A 25,084-nucleotide genomic window follows, 5' to 3' on the forward strand; every position below is an offset into this window, starting at 1 on the left:
TCCGCACACTAAAGGTAGTTTGCAACAAAGTAGCTTTAATCCAATAAATCCATTTTCCTCCAAATCCCCTGGATTCCAACATCTCAAAGAGGAAGTCCCAACTCAGCCTGTCCTATGCTTTCTCGTAATCTGATTTGAGCACAAGCCCAAGAGAATTAGATTTCTTAACCTCGTATATAACGTCATGAGCCAGAATAACACTCTCAAGAATGTATCCGCCTTTAACAAATGTTGTATGATTAAGGGAAATCGTTCTATTACTAATAGGAGAGTATCTATTAGTCATAGCTTTGGTAAAAAAATCATCCATAGTTGCTGAGGCTGATAGACCTAAAACAATTCATGCCCTAGGCATTGGGTTCTGTGGGGAACAAAACTATCAACGCAAAATTTAATCTACGAATGTACAATTTACCTTCCTCAAAATCCGGAAGCATTGCCATAAAATCCTTTTTAATCAGGTCCCAAAAAGTGAGATAGAAGAGAAAGGAGAGACTATCACGGTCCCATGAACCATGTGGGTACGAACAAAAGATAGCCTCTTTGATTTCTTCCTTCATTTTTTTCTGAAACACATCATTTTCCTCCATGGTAACTAATTCATCCTCCTCCTAGAAGGAAGTACCAAGATGAATGTCATATTTTTCCTCATACCCAAACAGATCCTTATAGAAAGAGGTAGCTACCCCCAACATTTCAGTTGTACTCCCTCCTTTCCGGATTATAGGGCCTAACTCAAAATCTTCAGATTTCCAAATAACAGGGCTCATCTCGTGATTTGCTCGTTTGCAGCGCTGTGGTCGCTTCGATCCCCACGTAGGCAATTAATTCGATGGCTGCGAGTTCTATCATAACAAGAGAAGGCCGTTACTCTCCTCTTCCTAGCTCCATGCATGCACCACACATGTCCTTTAAATAATGGAAGCACCCATCTCCTTCCATCCATCCTCCCCTGCTCCTTTCATCCACATACAAACGAGAGCAGCAAAGCAATGGCGCATTGGATCCCCGACGAGGAGAAGGAGCTACATGCACGGGGGTGGGCACGGAGAACTCCGTTGGTGGTGCGGCCATGGGCGATGCTGACGCAGCAGTCGACGATGTCGTCGCTGCCATGGGCGCTGCCCGTTCTACCGTGGAAGAGTTCCTCGTTCCTGACCAGGACATGGAGATGCAAGCGAACGCGAAGGCAGTGTGTGATCCAGACGTCGAGACGCAGTCCGCTCTTGATGTTGTGTGTGATCCACATGTGGAGACGCAGGCCGCATAGTCCGCCACTTGAGGCAAGTCTGATCCAGACGCGGAGACAAAGCTTCCCGTCGACTGCGAGGGTCAGCCCGGTGTTGATGATGAAGTGGGGGCGCTTCTGGACAAGTTCGAGGTGTTCGTTGATAGCTTCTCGTCGCCCCTCGACGAGGTCGAGCACTTCGTTCATGAGCTCACGAACACCCATTGCATGGGCGAGGTCTTCCTAGTGCCGGGGAGGGCCTCGGTGATGCCGGTTAGCGATGGAGCCGTCGTAAGGCCTCGATGGCGATACACTTTTGCTGACATGTTGAAGTATTTGAATGAATTATCACTAGATGAAGAAGGCGAGGGAGATAAGTGATGATGTTGCATGCTTTTTAAGTATGTTTGCTTTTGAAGAAGGTGAGGGAGAACGCGAAAACTTTTAGAGTTTCGATTCTGGAGTATGTTTGCATGCTGAATAATTTGTGCGTGTAAACTTATTTAAATTTATGCATGCTGAATGATTAATGTATGCAAACTTCATCTCTGAAATCCTTTTTTTAATGCAAATCAGAAATGGCATTCATCATTCAATCATTTCTGGAAAACTAAATCATCCCTGGAAAACTAAACTATTCAACTACGTTCAAGTAGTCTTCCGCCGCAGCCACAAACTCATGCTCGCAACCATATTGGTTTGGGAGTCCACCATTATTCTCAAGTGTTCCTTTCTTCATGTGAGGAATCTAGTAGGAATTTGATCCTTTATTCTCGATGATCTCTCTCATGCATGCCATATGCGCCAAGAAAATTCGGTTCAACTTCTTAGCAGAGTACCTTCTAAAAGCCTTCTGTAATTTCTTGCATATGTCCTCCAAATTCTGCGGCATCATCGTATGAAACGATTCCTGCAATGATGCAAAAAACCTTAGATTGTTTACATTTGTTTCAGGGAATTTGGTGGCTGGGACGTTAACCTAATGTCTCATCCACCATGTTGCCTAGCATAAACAACATTCGGATCATCGATGCGTGCATGATTTTTTGCGTTATCTTGCTATATACAAATAGTACTACCACGGTCTGGCCACTTAGCCTTGATTGCTCGCAGCACTGCGTTGATGAGGAAGTGTTTTCCTGTCGTGGCCGTGGACTTAGCAAAGTTGACGAGGTTGCCTGCCATGGCGCCCGTCGTGGAGCCGGTCACGCAGCCGGTCGTGGCCGTGGACTTAATGACATTGAGCAGACTATCGGCCGTGGCATCGGTCGTGCAACAGGATGTGGCCGTGGAGCCGGAGGTGGCCGCGGGCTTGGCAATGTCCATGAGGCCATGGTAGTTGGTGTCAGACGTGGCACTGGGCCTAGCGTCGTCCATGGAGCTGGACATGGCCACCGTATACTAGGTCCCTGGTATAGTGGTATGGAAAAGATGATGATGCCGGCGATGCTAGCATGGACGAAGACTCCGACAGTGATAGCGAGAGCGACTCGGACAGCGACAACAACAACAGCCGAGCGCTGGACCTAAGTACGCAATGTTTTGTTTTTCGTTCAGATTGTGTCTACACATTACTCTCGGGTACAATATTATTCACATTCTCTTGAGGTTTTGTCTATGCGCAGATCATTTGGAGAGCATTCAAACAAGAACTCATTACACCAACAAGGAGAAGCGACATGATTATAATGTGCTGCTACAGGAAAATGGTCGACTATGTCGGCTGAAGCATGGAGTGAGCAAGGCCGTGGCAATTCAATGCAATATGTCACGGGGGAGTGTTGTGCGTGTATTCAAGAATGGCATTGTTAGGTAAGCACGACATGGAGTACGTCTCCAATGTTGTGTCCATGTCCGTGTAGTACTAGAGTTCAAAGCTGAATAGGTTTAGCTAAGGGAGTTGGATTTACTAGTATATATACATGTATACCCCCGTGACACCAGATCACGAGGGATCAAAAGCCAACAATTGGTATCTAGAGCCTCGGCGATTGATACGTCTCCGTCGTATCTACTGTTCCAAACTCTTTTGCCCTTGTTTCAGACTCTAATTTGCATGATTTGAATGGAACTAACTAGGACTAATGCTGTTTTCAGCAGAATGGAACTAACCATGGTGTTGTTTTTGCACAGAAATAAAAGTTCTCGGAATGACCTGGAAATTTACGAGGATTTTTTGTGGAATATATAAAACGTACTGGCGCAAGAATCATACGGAGAGGTGGAGCGAGGAGCCCACAAGCCCACAAGGCGTGGGCCCCCCTGGCCGCGCCTAGCAGGCTTGTGGGGCCCACGGAGCTCCACCGCCTCCAATTCCAGCTCTATTTAGTCCCTTTCGTCCGGAAAAAAATCAAGGAGAAGAGTTCATCGCGTTTTACGATACGGGGGCGCCGCCACCACGTGTTCTTCCTTTGGAGGGCAGATCTGGAGTCCGTTCTGGGCTCCGGAGAGGGGAGATCGTCGTCATCGTCATCACCAACCTTCCTTCATCGCCAATTCCATGATGATCTTCACCGTTCGTGAGTAATCTCATCGTAGGCTTGCTGGACGGTGATGGGTTGGATAAGATATATCATGTAATCAAGTTAGTTTTGATGGGGATTGATCCCTAGTATCCACTATGTTCTGAGATTGATGTTGCTACTACTTTGCCATGCTTAATGCTTGTCACTAGGGCCCGAGTGCCATGATTTCAGATCTGAACCTATTATGTTCTCGTCAATATATGTGTGTTCTTTATCCTATCTTGCAAGTTGTAGTCACCTACTATGTGTTATGACCCGGCAACCCCAGAGTGACAATAGCCGGAACCACTCCCGGAGATGACCACAGTATGAGGAGTTCATGTATTTACTGAGCGCTAATGCTTTGTTCCGGTTCTCTATTAAAAGGGGAACCTTAATATCATGTAGTTTCCATTAGGACCCCGCTGCCACGGGAGGGATGGACAATAGATGTCATGCAAGTTCTTTTCCCTAAGGACGTATGACTATATACGGAATGCATGCCTACATTACATTGACGAACTGGAGCTAGTTACATATCTCTCCGTGTTATAACTGTTGCATGATGAATATCATCCGACATAATTATCCATCACTAATCCAGTGCCTACTAGTTTTTCCTTGGGATTTACGTCTGGTGATCACTATGGGGAATCCGAGAGATCCAAAAACTAAAGTCTTGCCCTCAACTATGAGGACAGGTAAGGATCTTCCATCTAGCTCTGCACTTGATTCACCATCAGTTATGAGTAAGTTTGCAACACCACCTCCTGCTAGAAATTTTGGTATGTCGCCAGTGCTTGATGATGCTACTTCTTCTATCCATGATACTTGTGATGATGCTTTGCTTGATACTTCTTTGCCACTAGGTGCATTCCTTGATGCACAAATTGCTAGAGTTGCTGCTAGATGTGATGATACTTCTGAAACTGCTGAGATTATTGAAGTAGAACGTGCTATTTCGCCTGTTAGAACTAGCTCTCCTAGATATGAATTGCCTGATATGCCTGAGGGTTATGTTATGGAGGGAGAGATAGCTGGGGACTTTCTTGTTTGTAAGGATAGCTATGATGTTGAGAATTTATAGCGCAAGTGGAAATAAAAATCTTTGAACGCTAGGATGAAATACGACCCGAAGTTTGCTACTTCGCCTATATTTGTGACCGATAAGGATTATGAATTCCCTGTCGACCCTGAGTTAATCACTCTGGTCGAATCTGATCCTTTTCACGGTTATGAGTCTGAAACGGTTGTAGCACATATTACCAAACTACACGATATAGCCACCCTATTCACGAGTGAGGAAAAGATCGCCACTACATTATCCTTAAGTTGTTTCCTTTCTCGCTAAAGGATGATGCTAAGACTTGGTTCACCTCTCTTGCTCCTAGTTGTGTGCGTAGTCCCCAGGATATGATCTACTACTTCACTAAAAAAATATTTCCCTTCCAATAAGAAGCAAGCTGCCTTGCAGGAAATATACAATTTTGTGCATGTTGAAGAAGAGAGTCTCCCACAAGCTTGGGGGAGGCTCGTCCAGCTACAAAATGCTTTGCCCGATCACCCTCTTGAGAAGAACGAAATACTTGATATCTTCTATAATGGACTAACCGATGCTTCTAAGGACCACCTAGATAGTTGTGCCGGTTGTGTTTTTAGGGAACGAACCGTAGAACAAGCTGAGATCCTATTGAATTATATCTCGTGCAATGAGAACGCTTGGACTATTCCCAAACCACCTCCAAAGCCAACTCCTAAGAAAAGAGGTATCCTATTCCTCAGTCCTGAAGATATGCAAGAAGCTAGGAAATCTATGAAAGAAAAAGGCATTAAATCTAAAGATGTCAAAAATCTACCACCTATCGAAGAGATCTATGGTCTTGATAACCCGATACATGTAATAGATGTAAATTCTCTTCATAGATTCGATGAGAGTGATATTCCTTTTGATAAACCTGCTAGCTTATGCTTGGATGAATTTGATAACTTTGTTGCCAAACAACAAAGTTTCAATAACTATGTTAGCAGACAATTGGAACATAATGCTCGTATGCATAGTCATTTAAGTGCTTGTGTGGACAGAAACGTCAATGAACTTAAGCTCTTGAGTAAACATGCCTCTATGGTTACTACTCAAGTAGAATAAGTACTTAAGGCTCAAAATGACTTGCTCAATGAGCTGAATGAAAATTTTGTCAGAGTCGTCACTAGAGGCGATAGAATGACCCAGGAACCTTTGTATGCTGAGGGTCATCTTAAGAGAATTGAACATGATTCTCAAGGAGTTAGCACTGATGCACCTAGTCATCCTAGGAAGAAGAAGAAAGATGAAAGGAACTTAAACGCTACCAACCCTGTTGCTGCTACACCTAAGAATCCAAATGATGTCTCTGTTTCCGATGCTGAAACACAATCTGGTTATGAACATGAGCCTAATGATAATATCGTTAGTGATGTTCATGTTGATGCTCAACCTAGCAATGATAAGGATGTGGAGATTGAACCTGTTGATCTTGATAACCCACAACTAAAGAATAGGAGATACGATAAGAATGACTTCATTGCTAGGAAGCATGGTAAAGAAAGGGAACCATGGGTTCAGAAACCCATGCCCTTTCCTCCCAAACCATCCAAGAAAAAGGATGATGAGGATTTTGAGCGATTTATTGAAATGATTAGACCTGTTTTTCTGCAAATGCGTTTGATGGATATGCTCAAAATGTCTCCGTATGCTAAGTACATGAAGGATATTGTGACTAATAAGAGGAGGATACCTGAGGTTGAGATTTCCACCATGCTCACTAATTACACCTTCAAGGGTGGAACTCCTAAGAAACTAGGTGATCCCGGAGTGCCCACTATACCTTGCTCCATTAAAGGCAACTACGTTAGAACTGCTTTATGCGACCTTGGAGCTGGTGTTAGTTTTATGCCTCTCTCTCTCTCTATCATAGACTTGAACTGGATAAGTTGACACCCACTGAAATCTCTCTGCAAATGACCGACAAATCAACTGCTTTCCCTATCGGCATTTGTGAGGATGTGCCTGTTGTGGTTGCTAACGTTACTATCTTGACGGACTTTGTTATTCTGGATATTCCCGAGGATGATGCCATGGCGGTCATCCTTGGAAGACCTTTTTTAAACACTGCAGGGGCTGTTATTGATTGCAACAAAGGCAATGTCACTTTCCATGTCAATGGTAATGAGCATACGATGCACTTTCCAAAGAAACAATATCGAGTACATTGCATCAATGCTATTGAAAAAACTTCATCGATTCTTATTGGGAGCTTCAAATGCCCTATACCTACTTTCAAGATGAAGTATGATTTGCTTGTTGGGGATATGCACATCCCCATTAAGGTAACCTAGTGACTATTCGAAAATTCTCCATTCTTTTTTATGCGATTCGAAAAAGTTTGTCAAGGAGACTTGATCAACCTCATTGACGGATTTCTTTCGATGACCATGGGATGGATGAATCGAGGAGTCACAACCCTCTGTTCCAAGCTTTCACCTTCAGTTGCTTAGAAGAAAATGATAGATTTAGCTTTATTTTTTTCCTGTTTTCTGCTTTTTGCGTCCCGTAGAAAAGTGTCCCGAAAATAAAAGTTCTTCAAATGTCCTGAAAATGAAGTATGATTTTTCTGGAATTTTCGAAAAATTCTGAGACGGAGAGCTAGTCAGGGGGATGCACCAGTGGGCCACAAGCCCAGGAGGCGCGGGCACCCCGTGGCCGCGCCTACCAGGCTTGTGGGGCCCACGTGTCCCCCCTCCACTTATTCCAGCTCCTGTCTCCTTCTCCTACCTTCAGAAAAAATCGTTTCGCAGCTCAAACCCGTGTTCTTGCTCTTCTTGCTGCGATTTTCGATCTCCTTGTGCAAAGCTCCATTCACCAAACTGTTTTGGGGAAATTGCTCCTTGGTATGTGACTCCTCCATTGGTCCAATTTTTTTTGCACTAGTGCCTTATTCGTTGCGTATGCTGCCTTGGTGACCCTGTTCTTGAGTTTTGCATGCTAATTTTAGCTGGTCCCAAGTAGTTTTGATGTGTGATATGGCCTCTAGGCACTTGTCGGAGTAGTTGCTATGAGTTAAGTTGAGCCTTGGTCACCTTTCCTTTGAGTCACTGAAAATTTCAGAAAAGGAAGATGTTCAGGAGAAACTATCATGGTGGTTCCTCAAGCAAGAGGGGTCCTCGTCTCGCGATTCGGGAGCCCGATCCTTACCAACCAAGGAACGCACAGGTACAACCATGTGAATGGCCTTCTGATGAATTCATGATTGATGCAGGTTTCAAAGACGAGTTTGATACACTTGTTCACAACGTTGGACTTGAAGAATTCATCTCCGATAAATGTGAACAGTATACTACTCTCACTACCTCTTTTGTTCGTAGATTCAAATTTTCAGCTGGTCGTGACACATTTGTACTGTTTTATCTCTATGGCAAATCATATACCATGGATTTAGAGGATTTCAATAGAATTTTCAAGATACCTGATTGGGGTAGTCTCAATGATCCTCCTAAATCTTCGGTTAGAGATTTTTTCTCTAGTATAACTATTGGAGAAACTAGAGATATTACGGAGGCTACCATGGGGAGCATTCATTTTCCCGCCTTGCATTACTTTGCCCTCTTCATAGGTAGATGCATTAACGGCAAGATCGAGCATTGTGACCTTTGTGCACCTGACCTTAGTATTCGTAAGAGCGCAGTAACGTGTGATGGAAGTTTTAACATGGGAGCCATAATAGCAAGGAGGCCGAATAATAATGCTAATGAAGGGGATTTGTTTGGTGGGATCTATGCCACTCGCATAGCAAAGTTTCTTGGAGTACCCATTCGTGAAGGAGATCCCCCGCTCCTTACAGCTTTCCTTGATCACGCCGCTATGACGCGCTATCAGTTCCTTGAGAGGGATAATGAGTCCCTCCTATACCGGTTAATATTTAACTGACAACGTGTTTTCCATATTACCCTTCCTGCTCCTGCCTTCTTTGACTTTAAGGTAAAACGAAGATATTACATAACCAGAGGAGAGGTAGAGGAGTAAGAGAGGGAGGCAAAGGCTGCTCGCCTCCGTGAGGCAGCTATTCAGGCAGTGGCTGCCGCGCTCCCGTACAACCCCCATTATGGTTATGGGTATCGCCCGGACCATCCATGGGAGTAGACCAACTTAGGCCAAAAGCCTAAGCTTGGGGGAGTACGTGTTTCTCACCGAATTTATATTCTTGCTCACACTTTCACTTTGTTAGTCGGTGTTCACACTTTGCCACTGTATCATCCATGCTAGTTTATTTCTTTTTCTCACTTTCTTCTCGTGTGTTTGTCTAGTTTGAGAAAACCCAAAAATATTTCCTTTTTTTCTTTTGCTTGTTGGGAGTTTTCCCGTGTAAATAGTTTTATTTTTCTTTGGGTCAAGGTAGAAGACCATGGTTACAATGTTTAGTGGCTCTCACATGCTTATCTGTTTATCTGTCAAATGGACATATTACTTTGTCTTCTCTTTGTGTTTGCTTGCAGATTCCAGCTTAGTCCAATGCACGGGCACTCTTATTATTGTTCACACCATTCGGTTGTGCAAGTGAAAGGCAATAATGACGATATATAATGAAGTGACTGAGCCTGGAAAAGCTGGTATGAACTCGATCTATTTTGTTTTTGTAAATATGACTAGCTCATCGTCCCAGATTCAACTTTGTTGTGAGAGAAGCATGTTTGCAATGACAACTTAGAGATCATAGTTTCTGATGCCATGCTTAATTAGCTAGGAGCTTATAATGGTTTGTCTTGGATGCCAACATGAATTTTGAGATGATTATGATGTAGTATGATAGGATGGTATCCTCCTTTGAATGATTCAAGTGGCTTGACTTGGCGCATGTTTACGCATGTAGTTGAAACAAATCAACATAGCCTCTATGATATTCATGTTCATGGTGATTTATGTCCTACTCATGCTTGCACTCAATGTTGGTTAATCTCAATGCATTTTGATGATTGTTGTCGCTCTCTAGTTGGTCGCTTCCCAGTCTTTTGCTAGCCTTCACTTGTACTAAGCGGGAATACTGCTTGTGCATCCACTTCCATAAACCCAAAGTTGTTCCATATGAGTCCACCATACCTACCTATATGTGGTATCTACCTGCCGTTCCAAGTAAATTTGCATGTGCCACTCTCTAAACCTTCAAAAACTAATCTGTTTTGCATGCCCGAATCGCTCATGTGGTGACAAGGGGCGATCAGTATCTTCCATACTAGGTGTGTTATCCTCGATATGTGTTTATTCACTATCACTCACGAGAAAGGGGACGGTAATTGGAATGCCCAGTTCCATGCTCAAATCGAAAAGATAATTACAAACAAAACTCCCCTGGATTGTTGTTGGTATGGACGGCACCCGAGTATTCGGCTAGTCGTGGAGTGTGATTGATCGGTGGTGGGGGAGTCAAAACTTTACTTTTCTGTTTGGGAACCGCCTACAGTATGTGTAGCATGAAAGATGGTGAAAACTCTTGGTCATTGTGTTGACAATGAAAGCATGCCACCCAAAATTATTTATCTCTCTCTTCAAAGCTTGAGCTCTGGCACCTCTGCAAATCAATGCTTCCCTCTGCGAAGGGCCTATCTATTTGTGTTTCTGTTGAGTCATCCTCTTCCTAGAAAATCACCAATTAGAGAGCACCTCCATCATTTCTATGCTTTTCTTTTAATTGTTATTGAGTATGACTGTCACTGGATCTTCTTTGCCATGAATTACAATGTTCTGTCAGCCTTTGGTCTTTGAAGGTGCTCTGCATTTATGTTTTGCGGTCTTAGAAAGAGCTAGCGAGATACCATCTGTTCATGCTACTTCATGATTGTCTTGATTGAAGTGTTGATGTCTGAAACTTATTATTATTGCTCGCTAATTGATTATGCCATTGATATGAGTTTGCCATGAGACCTAAATGTCATTGCTTACGTGGTTAACTTGTGATCTTGCTGAAAATCTGAATATGAGTTAGACATAATTGCAACAACAAGATCAAACAGAGTTCGTAAAAGTTTTTATTTTGTCTCTTTCAGTTTGTCAACTGAATTGCTTGAGGAGAAGCAAGGCTTTAAGCTTGGGGGAGTTGATACATCTCCGTCGTATCTACTTTTACAAACTCTTTTGCCCTTGTTTTGGACTCTAATTTGCATGATTTGAATGGAACTAACCAGGACTAACGCTGTTTTCAGCAAAATTGCCATGGTGTTGTTTTTGCACAGAAATAAAAGTTCTCGAAATGACATGGAAATTTACGAGGATTTTTTGTGGAATATATAAAAAATACTGGCGCAAGAAGCAACCGGAGAGGTGGAGCGAGGAGCCCACAAGCCCACCAGGCGCGGGACCCGCTGGCCGCGCCTAGCAGGCTTGTGGGGACCACGGAGCTCCACCCCCTCCAATTCCAGCTCTATTTAGTCCCTTTCGTCCGGAAAAAAAATCAAGGAGAAGAGTTCATCGTGTTTTACGATACGGAGGCACCGCCACCACCTGTTCTTCCTCTGGAGGGCAGATCTGGAGTCCGTTCTGGGTTCCGGAGAGGGGAGATCGTCGCCATCATCATCACCAACAATCTATGATCTACGATCACGGACGGCGATGCTGAGTCGGTCAAGTCCAGCAACGACGGTTCCAAGGCAAACAAAAACGGCGGCAAGGTGAAGAAGGGCGGCAAGTCAGCAACCAGTGGTGAGGGAACGAGCGGCGCCAACGTCCAGGCGTATCGCAACATCCCCATCCAGTAAGCGATGCTCACCGACGCCAACTACGACATGTGGGCGGTCAATATGAAGATTATTCTCCGATCCCTTCGAGTGTGGGAGGCCATCACGGACGACGATGCTGACGAGGAGCGCGATGAAGCTGCCATGGCCGTCATTGCCCAGTCCGTTCCGGATTCCGTGCTAATGACATTGGCGGAGTTCGAGACGGCAAGAGAGTCATGGAACACACTCAAGGAGATGAGGATTGGAGAAGATCGCGTCACCGAAGCTCGGGCACAAGTGCTGAAGCGCCAATTTCACAAGTTGCAGATGGAGGAAACTGAATCGATGAACGACTAAGCCATGTGTCTTACTACTTTGCTGGGAGAGATCCGCGCGCTTGGTGCGAAGCTCGAGGAGACCGAGATTGTGGAGAAATTTTTCAATTTGGTGACTGACAAATCCACGTACATCATCGGCACACATGAGCAACTTTACGACATCGATGACATTACCATAATGGAGGCGAACGAACGCTTGCGGACGTGGGAAGAGAATGCCCGTGGCTCACTACAAGAAATATGCTCATACATGACGTTTTTAAGACATCGTTGATGAATTCGTCATAAATCTATGACGATTCCATCTGAGATCGTCGTAAACCATTTGAGGGGATCAAATCTACATATAAATTACGATGATGTTAGTCAAAAACGTTGTAACCGCATAAGATGAGATCGTCACAACTTCTACGACGATTATAAAAATGTCGTAACATGTTCTAACTATGTTGACATGTCACTCGTGGGTCCATTTTATCCCACCTCATCCTAGTTTGTGAAGCAACCTACTATTATGTCATTCCAAAAATTCTCGAAAAAATCTCATAAATACATCATATATTCCTCAAATATATAAAAACCCTTCCTTCCATAGTTCGAAAATAATTCAGCAATATTCATTTTCCTATTCTGTTCAGAATAACACTTTGTGAAGGAAGTGTTATTTCTATTTCTTTGATTACCCTCATATTTTTTGAGCACTCTTTCCTATCCTAATCATTGTCTCATGAAAAGTTTCGTAACGATTTGCCTAGTAAATCTTTCTCAGCAAATTTCCAAAGTTTGTGTTCAGCTAACAGCTTTGTGAAAGAAGTGCTAGATAGGAATATCCCGATGAGTTGAATTTTTGCCACATCTTCTATGTGCCCAAAACATAGCTCTCCACAAAATTTTAGACCCATCTGACAATCCATGTGAGCTCATCATCCAATCTTTGTTTCTGGTAATATTTTTATTTTGTGAAGCAACTACATTTTATATTGCTTTATAGTTGATGAAAATTTACCACGGGATGAAACTGACCATATAACCTCACTCCACCAAATTTTGGCTCATTTAATTCGGCCTGTTTCCCTTAATATTTTTCCCAATATTCTGTTCAGTAGAGAGCATTGTGAAGGAAGTACAATTTTATGAAATTTCTGCAATGCCTTATTGTGCCCAAATTATCATCCTCCTCCAAATTTCAGCTCAATCCAATCATCTATGTGAGCCCAGTTTCAATTATCATTTTCTGTCCAGATTGGCACATTGTGAAGGAAGTGTCACTTTGGCATGTCCAAATGGTATAATTTTTTTAGAGTGCCTTCATATACCCAAATTAACATCATACACCAAATTTCAGCTCAATCCATTCATTCATTTGATCCCAGCTTCGACATCCATATTTCTGCACAGTGTGGTACTTTGCAAAGCATGTGCCACCTATGTTCATTCATTTGAGCTAAAAATTTACCACGAGAGTCTCGTTAGTACATGATCACCCTCAACCAAAATTTAGGCCCATTGTCTATGTTCATTACCCGCACCACTAATCAAACACTTGGCTACTAATTCATGTTTGAGCTTAGTTCGGTCTCCTCGTGAGATTCTTTTAATGTATTCTTCTTCCTGACACCTACCGAGGGAGTGTCCAACCCACCTGACATGCCTATTCCACCCAGAATGCGTGGCAACGCAACGGTCAGCCGATGACCATGCGGGTGGCATCCAAGTTCACACGTTATGCGGTTGGGGCCCTCGACCACTATCCAAACCTCGGCGGCAAGTCACCTCACCATGTACTTCTTATTAAATAGATACTTATGTACCTGCAGCAAATTATAATGCAGCTGCAGTTCAAATTTGACTCGCTTCCAGCTGAATCGACATAAATTTGTCATTTTCATGGGAGGTGGATAAAAGTTGTTAACACTCAACCATTTTGTCAATTGTTCATTAAATATGGCCTAGTATTTAATAAAAAATGATATTGTCCAATTTTGAAACAATATATAGTAGGTCCTTCACAAAAAAATCATTTTGGGCACTTCAAAAATGGAAAATAATTTTTACATACAAGGAAAATGAAAACTTCCTAAATCAACATTGTTTGCCATTCTAATATGCACTCTTATGCATAATATTATATCATTTGAACAAACTATGTCATGAATGTGGCCATAAGATTGATCATTTGGCTTGAAAGCCATGAATCTTCACACATGATAGCCCATTTCAAAGAACACTTTTTTAAAAATAATCACCGTATTAAAATTTTATTATTTTTCCTGGTAACTTGGTCACATATTATGACACAACACGAAGGTTTTCCATTTTTTTGATTTTTTTGAATTTTTCATGGCCATTTCAAAATGTTGTCGAAACGACGGGCATGACCGTTCATAGCTAGGGGTTGAATCTTGACAAATTTTTGTTGAATCTATGATTAAATAGATACTTATTTATCTAAAAATTATTTTTGTAAAAAATCATGAGAAAACTATGAGGCACCTCTAGTTCAAATTTGACCCGCTTCCTGCTGATTCGGCGTCAATTTGTCTTTTTCACTAGAGGTGGATAAAAGCTTTTAACACCCAACCATTTTGTCAATTGCAAATTAAATATAGCCTAGTATTCTAGAAAAATAATTTGATACAATTTTGAAACTAATATATGGTAGGTCCTTCACAAAAAAAACTCATTTTAGGCACTTGAAAAATGGAAAATGATTTTTACATACAAGGAAAATGAAAACTTCCTTAATCAGCATTGTTTGTCATTACAATATGCACCCTTATGCACAATATTACATCGTTTCAACAAACTATGCCATGAATGTGGCCATAAGATTGATTATTTGGCTTGAAAACCATGAATCTTCACACATGATAGCCCATTTCTGAGAACAATTTTTTAAAATAATTGTTGTATTAAAGGGTTATTATTTTTCCTCGTATCTTTGTCACATATAATGACACAATGCAAAGGTTTTCCATTTTTTGATTTTTTTGAATTTTTCATGGCCATTTCAAAATGCGGTCAAAACGACCGGTATGACCGTTCTTACCTAGTGGTTGAATCTTGGAAATCTTTTGGCGTTTCTCTGATTAAATAGATACTTTTGTACCTATAAATGATTTTTGGAAAAAATAAAAATAAATCTATAATGAAGCTGCAGTTCAAATTTGACCCGCTTCCACCTGAATCGACGAAAATTTGTCTTTTTCACGAGAGGTGGATAAAAGCTTTTGACACCCAACCATTTAGTGAATTGTACATTAAATGTGACCTAGTATTTTAGAAAATTGGTTTGGTCCAATTTTACAACAAATATACGGCATGTCATTAATAAAAAAACTCATTTTGATCACACGAAAAATAAAAAATGGTTTTTTTACGGAAAGAAAATGCCACCCCCTAATCAACATTGTTGATCATCCCTAGATACACACATGTGCAAAACATTGGTTCAGTTCAACAAACTATAAGAGGTTAAATGTTACCCGGAATAAGAGGGTAAAAACTATAAAAGAAAAACAAAAAACAAAATTTTACTAGATGAACTCAAATTGGTGATATCAGTTGTGACATGGATCAATGACATGGCAAGCATCCGTCCGTCCGTCGATCCGTACATCCGTCCCTCCGTCAATCCTAGCCCTCTCTCTCTCTCGTAGAAAACAACTCCCTCTCTCTCGCGCTCAAACCCTAGCCTTGCAGCCGCCTCACACCACCGCTGCCAGATCCAGATCTGACACCCACCTCCCTCTGCACCCTACCACCACCGCTCCCCGATCCAGATCCACCACACACACCTCCCTCCGCTTGACGCCGGTCTACACCATCCCTCCGTTGTCCCCGCTCCCCATCCAGCAGCCGCTGTCCCCGCTCCCTCTCGTGTGTGCATGCGCGCTCCCCGCGAGCTCCACTTTGGACCTCAACTACAGCCCAACCCAGTGATAGTCTCCAACGTATCTATAATTTTTGATGGTTCCATGCTATTATCTTGTCAACTTTGGATGTTTTATATGCATGAATATGCTATTTTATATATTTTTTGGGACTAACCTATTAACTCAGTGCCAAGTGTCAGTTTCTGTTTTTTCCATGTTTTTGGCCCATTTTCAGACGGAGTCCAAATGGAATGAAACTTTACGATGATTTTTTTGGACCAAAAGAGACCCCCGAAGCTTTGGAAGAAGGCCAGAAGAGCCACGAGGGAGTCACAAGCCCTGACGCCGCCACCACCCCCCTAGGTGGTGGCGACTAGGCTTGTGACCTCCTCGTGGGCCCAACTAATGCAATTCCACCGCCATAAATTCCTATAAATTCAGAAACCCCCAGAAAGAAATCTAGATCGGGAGTTCCGCCGCCGCAAGCCTCTGTAGCCACCAAAAACCAATCTGGAGCCCGTTCCGGCACCCTGCCGGAGGGGGAATCCATCTCCGGTGGCCATCTTCATCATCCCGGCGATCTCCATGACGATGAGGGAGTAGTTCTCCCTCGGGGCTGAGGGTATGTACTAGTAGCTATGTGTTTGATCTCTCTCTCTCTCGTGTTCTTGAGATGTCTTGATCTCGATGTACCATGGGCTTTGCTACTATAGTTGGATCTTATGATGTTCTTCCCCCTCTCCCTCTTTTAATAAATTGAGTTTCCCCTTTGGAGTTATCTTATTGGATTGAGTCTTTGAGAACACTTGATGTATCTCTTGCACGTGTCTATCTGCTGTGATCAACTTGCGGGTTTGTGACAATTGGGAACCTATGCATATGGGTTGGCACACGTGGATTCATGTGAGTACTTGATGTATGTTTTGGTGATCAACTTGCGTGTTCGTGACATTGGGAACCTATGCACAGGGGTTGGCACACGTTTTGACTCTCTGGTAGAAACTTTGGGGCACTCTTTGAAGTTCTATGTGTTGGTTGAATAGATGATTCTGAGATTATGTGATGCATATCGTATAATCATGCCCACGGATACTTGAGGTGACAATGGAGTATCTAGGTGACATTAGGGTCTTGGTTGATATGTATCTTAAGGTGTTATTCTAGTATGAACTCTTGAATAGATCGATCAGAAAGAATAACTTTGTGGTGGTTTCGTACCCGACAATAATCTCTTCGTTTGTTCCCCGCTATTAGTGACTTTGGAGTGACTCTTTGTTACATGTTGAGGGCTAGTTATATGATCCAACTATGTTATCATTGTTGAGAGAACTTCACTAGTGAAAGTATGAACCCTAGGCCTTGTTTCCACGCATTGCAATACCATTCGTGCTCACTTTTGTTACTAGTTACCTTGCTGTTTTTGTAATTTCAGATTACAAAAACCTTTATCTACCATCCGTATTGCACTTGTATCACCGTGTTTTCCCCGAACTAGTGCACCTATACAACTTACCATTGTATTGGGTGTGTTGGGGACACAAGAGACTCTTTGTTATTTGGTTGCAGGGTTGCTTGAGAGAGACCATCTTCATCCTACGCCTCCCGCGGATTGATAAACCTTAGGTCACCCACTTGAGGGAAAATTGCTACTGTCCTACAAACCTCTGCACTTGGAGGCCCAACAACGTCTACAAGGAGAAGGTTGCGTAGTAGACATCAAGCTCTTTTCTGGCGCCGTTGCCGGGGAGGTTAGCGCTTGAAGGTATATCTTTAGATCTTGCAATCGGATATTTTTGTTTCTTGTTCTTTCGCTAGAAAACTACTAAAAATGGAATTGAGGATGCCTCATATGCTCCATCTTTTCAATGTCTTTCGTGAGCATGATGGGAAGGAAAATTGTGCTCAAGTGCTGAAAGAATAATTACATAAAATGCTTGGCATATAATATGTGATTGATGAGCATGATTGCAATGTTCTTAGCATGAATTCTTTGAATACCCATGATGCTAATGATATGCAAAGCCACAAGCTTGGGCATGCTATATTTGATAAAGATGATCTTTTTAGTTCTTCCACTTTGAATGATCAAAATCATTTTGATGAAAGCATGCCCCCCCCCTATCTATGATGATTATTGTGAGGATACTTATGCTTTAAAGAAGAGGGATGATAAAACTTGTCATACTCTCGAGAACCCTTTGGCTAAACCTTGCTTTTTAATTGTGGACACAATTTGTAGTGCTCAAGTATTTTATGATACTCCCGCTACTATTCTTGAGAATAGATTTCCTTATGTGGAGAGTAGTAAAATTTCTATGCTTGTAGATCATGAAAAGAAAGCCTTAGGTGCTGGTTATATTGTTGAATTCATTCATGATGCTACTGAAAATTACTATGAGAGAGGATCATATGCTTCTACTTATTGCAATAGTATCAAGCTTCCTCTCCATATGTTGAAATTTTTGAAGCTATGCTTGTTTTGCCTTCCTATGCTAGTTGATTCTTGCTCCAATAAATTGTTTGATCACAAAATCCCTACTCATAGGAAGTGCGTTAGACTTAAATGTGCTAGGCATTTTCTCCATGATGCTCTCGTTGTGTTTCAATCCTTACCTTTCATGTGAGCATCATTGAAATCAATGCCTAGCTAAGGGCGTTAAACGATAACGCTTGTTGGGAGGCAACCCAATGAATAAATTTTTCTTTGGTTTTTGCTTCTTGTTTTGTTTTCTCCACACCATCATAATTCTATTATGATTGTGTCTTTTGTGTTTATTTTTGTGTTTGTGCCAAGCAAAACCGTTATGATTAGTCTTGGTGATGATTGTTTGATCATGCTGGAAAAAGACAGAAAATTTCTGCTCACGAAAAGAATTTTCATTTTTATTATGTAAGATCTTTTGAGTTGATTATTTTTTCTACTGATTTCTATGCAATTTCTTCAAACTGTCGTAATTTTTCAGATTTTTTGAAGTACCATAAGTATACGAAGTATACAGATTGCTACAGACTGGTCTGCTATTAACATATTATGTTTTTGTTGAGTTGGTTGCTTATTTTGAAGAAACTATAGATAGTATCGGAGGGTACTAGCCATGGAAAAGTGGAAATACAGAAAACCAACACCAACATAAGTAGAATTTAAGTTTGCTACAGTACCTAAGGAAGTGGTGATTGCTTTCTCATACTAATGTTATCACGAGTTTCTGTTTAAGTTTCGTGGTGTGAAGTTTTCAAGTTTTGGGTGAAGTTCTTATGGACAAAGAGATAAAGAGTGGCACGAGCTCAAGCTTGGGGATGCCCAAGGCACCCCAAGATATTCAAGGATGCCGTAAAATCCTAAGCTTGGGGATGCCCCGGGAAGGCATCCCCTCTTTCGTCTTCAATCCATCGGTAACGTTACTTGGGGCTGTATTTTTATTCACCACATGTTATGTGTTTTTGCTTGGAGCGTCTTGTATCGTAGGAGTCTTTTATTTTTGTTGTGTCACAATCATCCTTGCTGCACACCTAGAGAGAGAGACATGCACTCACCGTGATTTTGTCGAGCTTCACTTATATCCTTTGGTAGACAATTCAGCTCACATGTGCTTCACTTATATCTTTTGAGCTAGATACTTTTGCTCTATGTGCTTCACTTATATCTTTTAGAGCACAGCGGTGCGTGGCTTGGTAGTTGATCTATGCTTTGAAACTAGTCTCAAAAGGGATAGTTATCCAAAGGGATATGAAAACTTCCACCTTCATGTGCACTGAATAGTTAGAGAAGTTTGATTCCTCTCAATTAGTTTTGAGATATGGTTGTGGTAATATTGAAGTTATGCTAGTAAGGTGTTGTGGATATAGAAATACTTGTGTTGAAGTTAGTGATTCCCGTAGCATGCACGTATGGTGAACCACTATGTGATGAAGCCTGAGCATGATTAGTCTTTTGATTGTCATCCTTTCCGTGGCGGTCGGGATCGCGCGATGGTTTATACCTACCAACCCTTCCCCTAGGAGTATACGTTGAATGCTTTTTTTCGATTACTAATAAAACTTTTGCAACAAGTATATGAGTTCTTCATGACTAATGTTGAGTCCATGGTTTAGATGTACTTTCACCTTCCACCATCAGTATCTTCTTAGTTTCGTGCAACTTTCGCCGGTGCACAATACCCACCATTAGCCTCCCTCAAAACAGCCACCATACCTACCTACTATGGCTTTTTCAAAGACATTCCGAGATATATTTCCATGCAACTACCACCATGACATGTGCCGCCACTTCTACATTGCCATTACATGATCATAAGATTGCTAGCATGATGTTTCCATTGATGTCTATGCCATGCTAGATCATTGTCACGGTACACTACCGAAGGCATTCCATATAGAGTCATCATTGCTCTAAGTTTTGAGTTGAAAGTGTGATGATCATCATTGATGGAGCATTGTCCCATGTTAGGAAATAAAAGAGGCCAAAGATGCCCACCACAAAAAAAGAGGCCAAAGAGCCCACCAAAAAAATATGAGAGAAAAAGAGAGAAGGGACAATGCTACCACCTTTTCACACTTGTGCATATTAAGCACCATGATCTTCATGATTGAGAGTCACTCGTTTTGTCACCACCATATAGCTAGTGGGAAATTTTCATTATATAACTTGGCTTGTATATTCCAATGATAGGCTTCCTCAAAATTTCCTTAGGTCTTCGTGAGCAAGCAAGTTGGATGCACACCCACTAGTTTTCTTTAAGAGCTTTCAGATACTCTTAGCTCTAGTGCATCATTTGTATGGCAATCCCTACTCATTCACATTGATATCTATTGATGAGCATCTCCATAGCTCATTGATATGCCTAGTTAATGTGACCATCTTCTCCATGTTTGCCTTGCAACCTCCACCACACTCCACACCACTTATAATGCTAAAACCATGGCTGACGCTCATTTATTGCGTGAGAGTCGAAAAAGTTTGAGAAAGTAAAGGCGTGAAAACAATTACTTGGCCAATACCGGGGTTGTGCATGATTTAAATTTGTTGTGCAAGGATGATAGAGCATAGCCAGACTATATGATTTTGTATGGATAACTTTCTTTTTGCCTTGTTATTTTGAAAGTTCATGATTATGTTGCTAGTTTGCTTGAAGTATTATTGTCTCCACATCAATAGCAAACTATTGTTTTGAATCTAACGGATCTGAACATTCATGTCACATAAGAGGAGTTACAAAGGACATCTATGCTAGGTAGCATGAAAGCATAAAAAATCCATTCTTTATCACTTCCCTACTCGAGGACGAGCAGGAGTTAAGATTGGGGATGCTTGATACGTCTCCAACGTATCTATAATTTTTTATGGTTCCATGCTATTATCTTGTCAAATTTGGATGTTTTATATGCATGAATATGCTATTTTATATATTTTTTGGGACTAACCTATTAACTCAGTGCCAAGTGCGAGTTTCTGTTTTTTCCGTGTTTTTGGCCCATTTTCACACGGAGTCCAAATGGAATGAAACTTTACGATGATTTTTTTTGGACCAAAAGAGACCCCCGAAGCTTTGGAAGAAGGCCAGAAGAGCCACGAGGGAGTCACAAGCCCTGACGCCGCCACCACCCCCCTAGGTGGTGGCGACCAGGCTTGTGACCTCCTCGTGGGCCCAACTAACGCAATTCCACCGCCATAAATTCCTATAAATTCAGAAACCCCCAGAAAGAAACCTAGATCGGGAGTTCCCCCGCCGCAAGCCTCTGTAGCCACCAAAAACCAATCTGGAGCCCGTTCCGGCACCCTGCCGGAGGGGGAATCCATCTCCGGTGGCCATCTTCATCATCCCGGCTATCTCCATGACGAGGAGGGAGTAGTTCTCCCTCGAGGCTGAGGGTATGTACCAGTAGCTATGTGTTTGATCTCTCTCTCTCTCGTGTTCTTGAGATGTCTTGATCTCGATGTACCATGGGCTTTGCTACTATAGTTGGATCTTATGATGTTCTCCCCCCTCTCCCTCTTGTAATGAATTGAGTTTCCCCTTTGGAGTTATCTTATTGGATTGAGCCTTTGAGAACACTTGATGTATGTCTTGCACGTGTCTATCTGCTGTGATCAACTTGCGGGTTTGTGACAATTGGGAACCTATGCATATGGGTTGGCACACGTGGATTCATGTGAGTACTTGATGTATGTTTTGGTGATCAACTTGCGGGTTCGTGACATTGGGAACCTATGCACAGGGGTTGGCACACGTTTTGACTCTCTGGTAGAAACTTTGGGGCACTCTTTGAAGTTCTATGTGTTGGTTGAATAGATGATACTGAGATTATGTGATGCATATCGTATAATCATGCCCACGGATACTTGAGGTGACAATGGAGTATCTAGGTGACATTAGGGTCTTGGTTGATATGTATCTTAAGGTCTTATTCTAGTATGAACTCTTGAATAGATCGATCAGAAAGAATAACTTTGTGGTGGTTTCGTACACGACAATAATCTCTTCGTTTGTTCCCCGCTATTAGTGACTTTGGAGTGACTCTTTGTTACATGTTGAGGGCTAGTTATATGATCCAATTATGTTATCATTGTTGAGAGAACTTCACTAGTGAAAGTATGAACCCTAGGCCTTGTTTCCACGCATTGCAATACCGTTCGTGCTCACTTTTGTTACTAGTTACCTTGCTGTTTTTGTAATTTCAGATTACAAAAACCTTTATCTACCATCCATATTGCACTTGTATCACCATCTTCTCGCCGAACTAGTGCACCTATACAACTTACCATTGTATTGGGTGTGTTGGGGACACAAGAGACTCTTTGTTATTTGGTTGCAGGGTTGCTTGAGAGAGACCATCTTCATCCTACGCCTCCCGCGGATTGATAAACCTTAGGTCACCCACTTGAGGGAAAATTGCTACTGTCCTACAAACCTCTGCACTTGGAGGCCCAACAACGTCTACAAGGAGAAGGTTGCATAGTAGACATCACCCAGCGACCGCCGATTCGGTCCTCCAATCGGAAGCAACCAAACCAAGCATGGCGGCGACGGCCGCGAAGATAGTGTCGTCCATGCTCTCATCGAACTTCGCCAACCTCGCCTCAGAGGCCGAGCGCATGGTCCGCCTCGGCGCTGACTGGCTCCACATGGACGTCATGGTACGATCCGCCAGACCATCACCTCCCCTCTCCCCCACCATGTTTCCTAACCCTGCCTGCTTGCTTGATCCACACCGGTGAGCACCAGCAAGTAGCACACGCGGTGCCAGCCTTTGCTTCGTCCTGGAGTAGGATTGGTCCGCGTAGCGCACTGTAACGGAGTCCGTCAAGCAGGGTAGGGATGATAAGATTGAACTACTAAATTACTGATTCAGAGGAGTTGCCGTGCTTTTTTTTGTTTCTGCACGCAACTATGGCTTGCAGAGCATAGGCGATTCGGTATAATCTGTTGTTAGACAGGGATATGATAGAGCTGTAGGTTCAATGCATCATACCAATTTGTAGTCATGCCATCCTCACTGGTAATTTCCCTTAAAGCAACCACATGGGAATGAGTTCTATGGTCACCCTGGACCCCAATTGTTTGGACAGGCAAAAACAGAGCAAAAGCTTGCCAAATTTCGTCATAGAGGCATGCATCTTTAATGGCTTGAATAAATATCTCATCCACCTGAAGACACAAACAGAGCAGCTCTTATTTAACACCATATATCAAATATGATTTAGAATCCCAATGGTTCAAATAGATCAAACCTGACGAAGAACCTCCAAAGCATTGCCTGCTGTAACATCGCCTATGACACGTACAGCAAGACCAGGCCCAGGAAATGGGTGTCGCTTTAAGAATGACTCTGGAACGTTCAGGATACTTCCCAGCTTCCGGACCTTTTGCAGGACCAAAATTCAACAAATAATTAAGTAATAGGAATACTTTTTTCTTCAAAATCAAACAGAAATAATTGCCCAGTGCAAGGTATATTTCAGTATAAAATGTAAGATCAATAGATATATGAAGTACATAGATGTATAGATGGAGATAAAGACCTCTGCACATAGCCATCTGTCATCTCTAGGGAGAACTGTTATTCCACATGAACATATGTATAATTTGTCTATGTTTGAGCTCTGGTTATCTTCTGAATGTGATGAGAACCCCTCTGCAGGTTCACCCGTCCGATACTGCACGACCTCTACACCCTGGGGTTCGCGGCCCGGGCGGTCATCAAGTCGTTCTGCAATGGGGATCCAGCAGCTATGCAGAACATATTTGGCCGGTTCCTGCTGCATGTCTACCCCGGCGAAATGCTGGTCACCGAGATGTGGGTCAATGGCCAGAGGTAAGTAAATGTTGTTGATCCCTGAAATGTGTTGTTGTTGACAAGAAAGGAACCCATGGGATTGGAATGATTGGCTTGTGCAGGGTGCAGTACCAGACCAAGGTGAAAGAGCGCGACCGCGCCGTGCTCTCAGGATACGTGCTGCTCAAACAACACATCCCCTCATCATTGTAAGTGTCGTTGTGTCATAGTACTATTGGTGAGATTTGTTCCTGCTTGGTGCTATGATTAGTTGTTAACCGTGGTGGTCTGAAAAGAGGTCGGTTTCCTCTTGTAAACTATGCCAAGAGATGGCAAGTGTTGTGCAGATGATATACTCATACTAAAACTTTCTGGTACTACTTCAGTTAAGCCAGTAACACACACGTGGTTGTCCATAGCAGCAAAACTAGTTAGTTGCAGGCGCATGAGTAACCCTCTCAAACACTTCACGCGAAAAACCATCTCTAGGGAGAACTGTTATAAAAAAATGAAATAAATAACCTGGAGCAGTCGGGCATAAGTTCATCTGTAGGGAGAACTGCTATTCTAAGTTATTAAACTCTTACCCTGCTCTTTCAAAAAACTGTGCAGGAAATGTTTGTTGCAAGCTACTTATGTTGATTTCTGCACATGTTCTTCCAAACTACTTATCTGCAACATACATATAGTTATATGTTAATTATTGTTCTATTGGGCTTGACTACCTTGTCAAACTATCTAGGACAGGTCTGTTTGCAATAAATGTACATAACTATTGTTTCTACCTCTTTCATATTCGACATACATGATAGTAACAGTGGGCTATTTAATTATATGTGAAGCCAGAAGCTATCTTTGTTGCTAGTGTATTAAATAAATAAAAAATCTGTAATAATGATCTAAAATGTCATGCAGGTGATCGTTGGTGTTGCCGCTGTTGTTGTCCTGGGATCAGTGCCTCACCACTTCAATGTCATGATTCTTGGCCCAAGGCAGCCTCCGTATGGAGGTGTCCATTGTATTGTTCGGATAGTAGCAGATGTGCCATTGTTCTATTGTGCAATTATGTCCGTTCTTGCTATATTCCTGTGTAAAGAAATGTATTCAAGAGATGAGTTATTG

The 25,084-nt window shown here is 42.3% G+C and overlaps 1 protein-coding gene across 1 annotated transcript; it reads left to right on the forward strand.

The window, feature by feature from the left end:
* The first annotated feature begins 23,694 nt into the window (after nucleotides 1-23,694).
* On the forward strand, nucleotides 23,695-24,175 carry LOC123405564 (enoyl-CoA hydratase 2, peroxisomal-like). The gene is made up of 3 exons (XM_045099209.1): nucleotides 23,695-23,765; nucleotides 23,828-24,001; nucleotides 24,085-24,175. Exons 1-3 carry the CDS (start codon nucleotides 23,695-23,697, stop codon nucleotides 24,173-24,175), a joined length of 336 nt encoding a protein of 111 aa, XP_044955144.1.
* The last annotated feature ends 909 nt before the right edge of the window (nucleotides 24,176-25,084 follow it).

Source organism: Hordeum vulgare, chromosome 6H (genome assembly GCF_904849725.1).
Source record: "Hordeum vulgare subsp. vulgare chromosome 6H, MorexV3_pseudomolecules_assembly, whole genome shotgun sequence".
NCBI lineage: Eukaryota > Viridiplantae > Streptophyta > Magnoliopsida > Poales > Poaceae > Hordeum > Hordeum vulgare.

Excerpts from the sequence above, each read along its gene's own strand:
- LOC123405564 (XM_045099209.1), top strand. The coding sequence starts at position 23,695 with ATGGAGATAAAGACCTCTGCACATAGCCATCTGTCATCTCTAGGGAGA. Across the intron at positions 23,766-23,827 it reads GTTATTCCACATGAACATAT|GTTCACCCGTCCGATACTGC; the intron begins GTATAATTTGTC and ends ACCCCTCTGCAG. Across the intron at positions 24,002-24,084 it reads ATGTGGGTCAATGGCCAGAG|GGTGCAGTACCAGACCAAGG; the intron begins GTAAGTAAATGT and ends TGGCTTGTGCAG.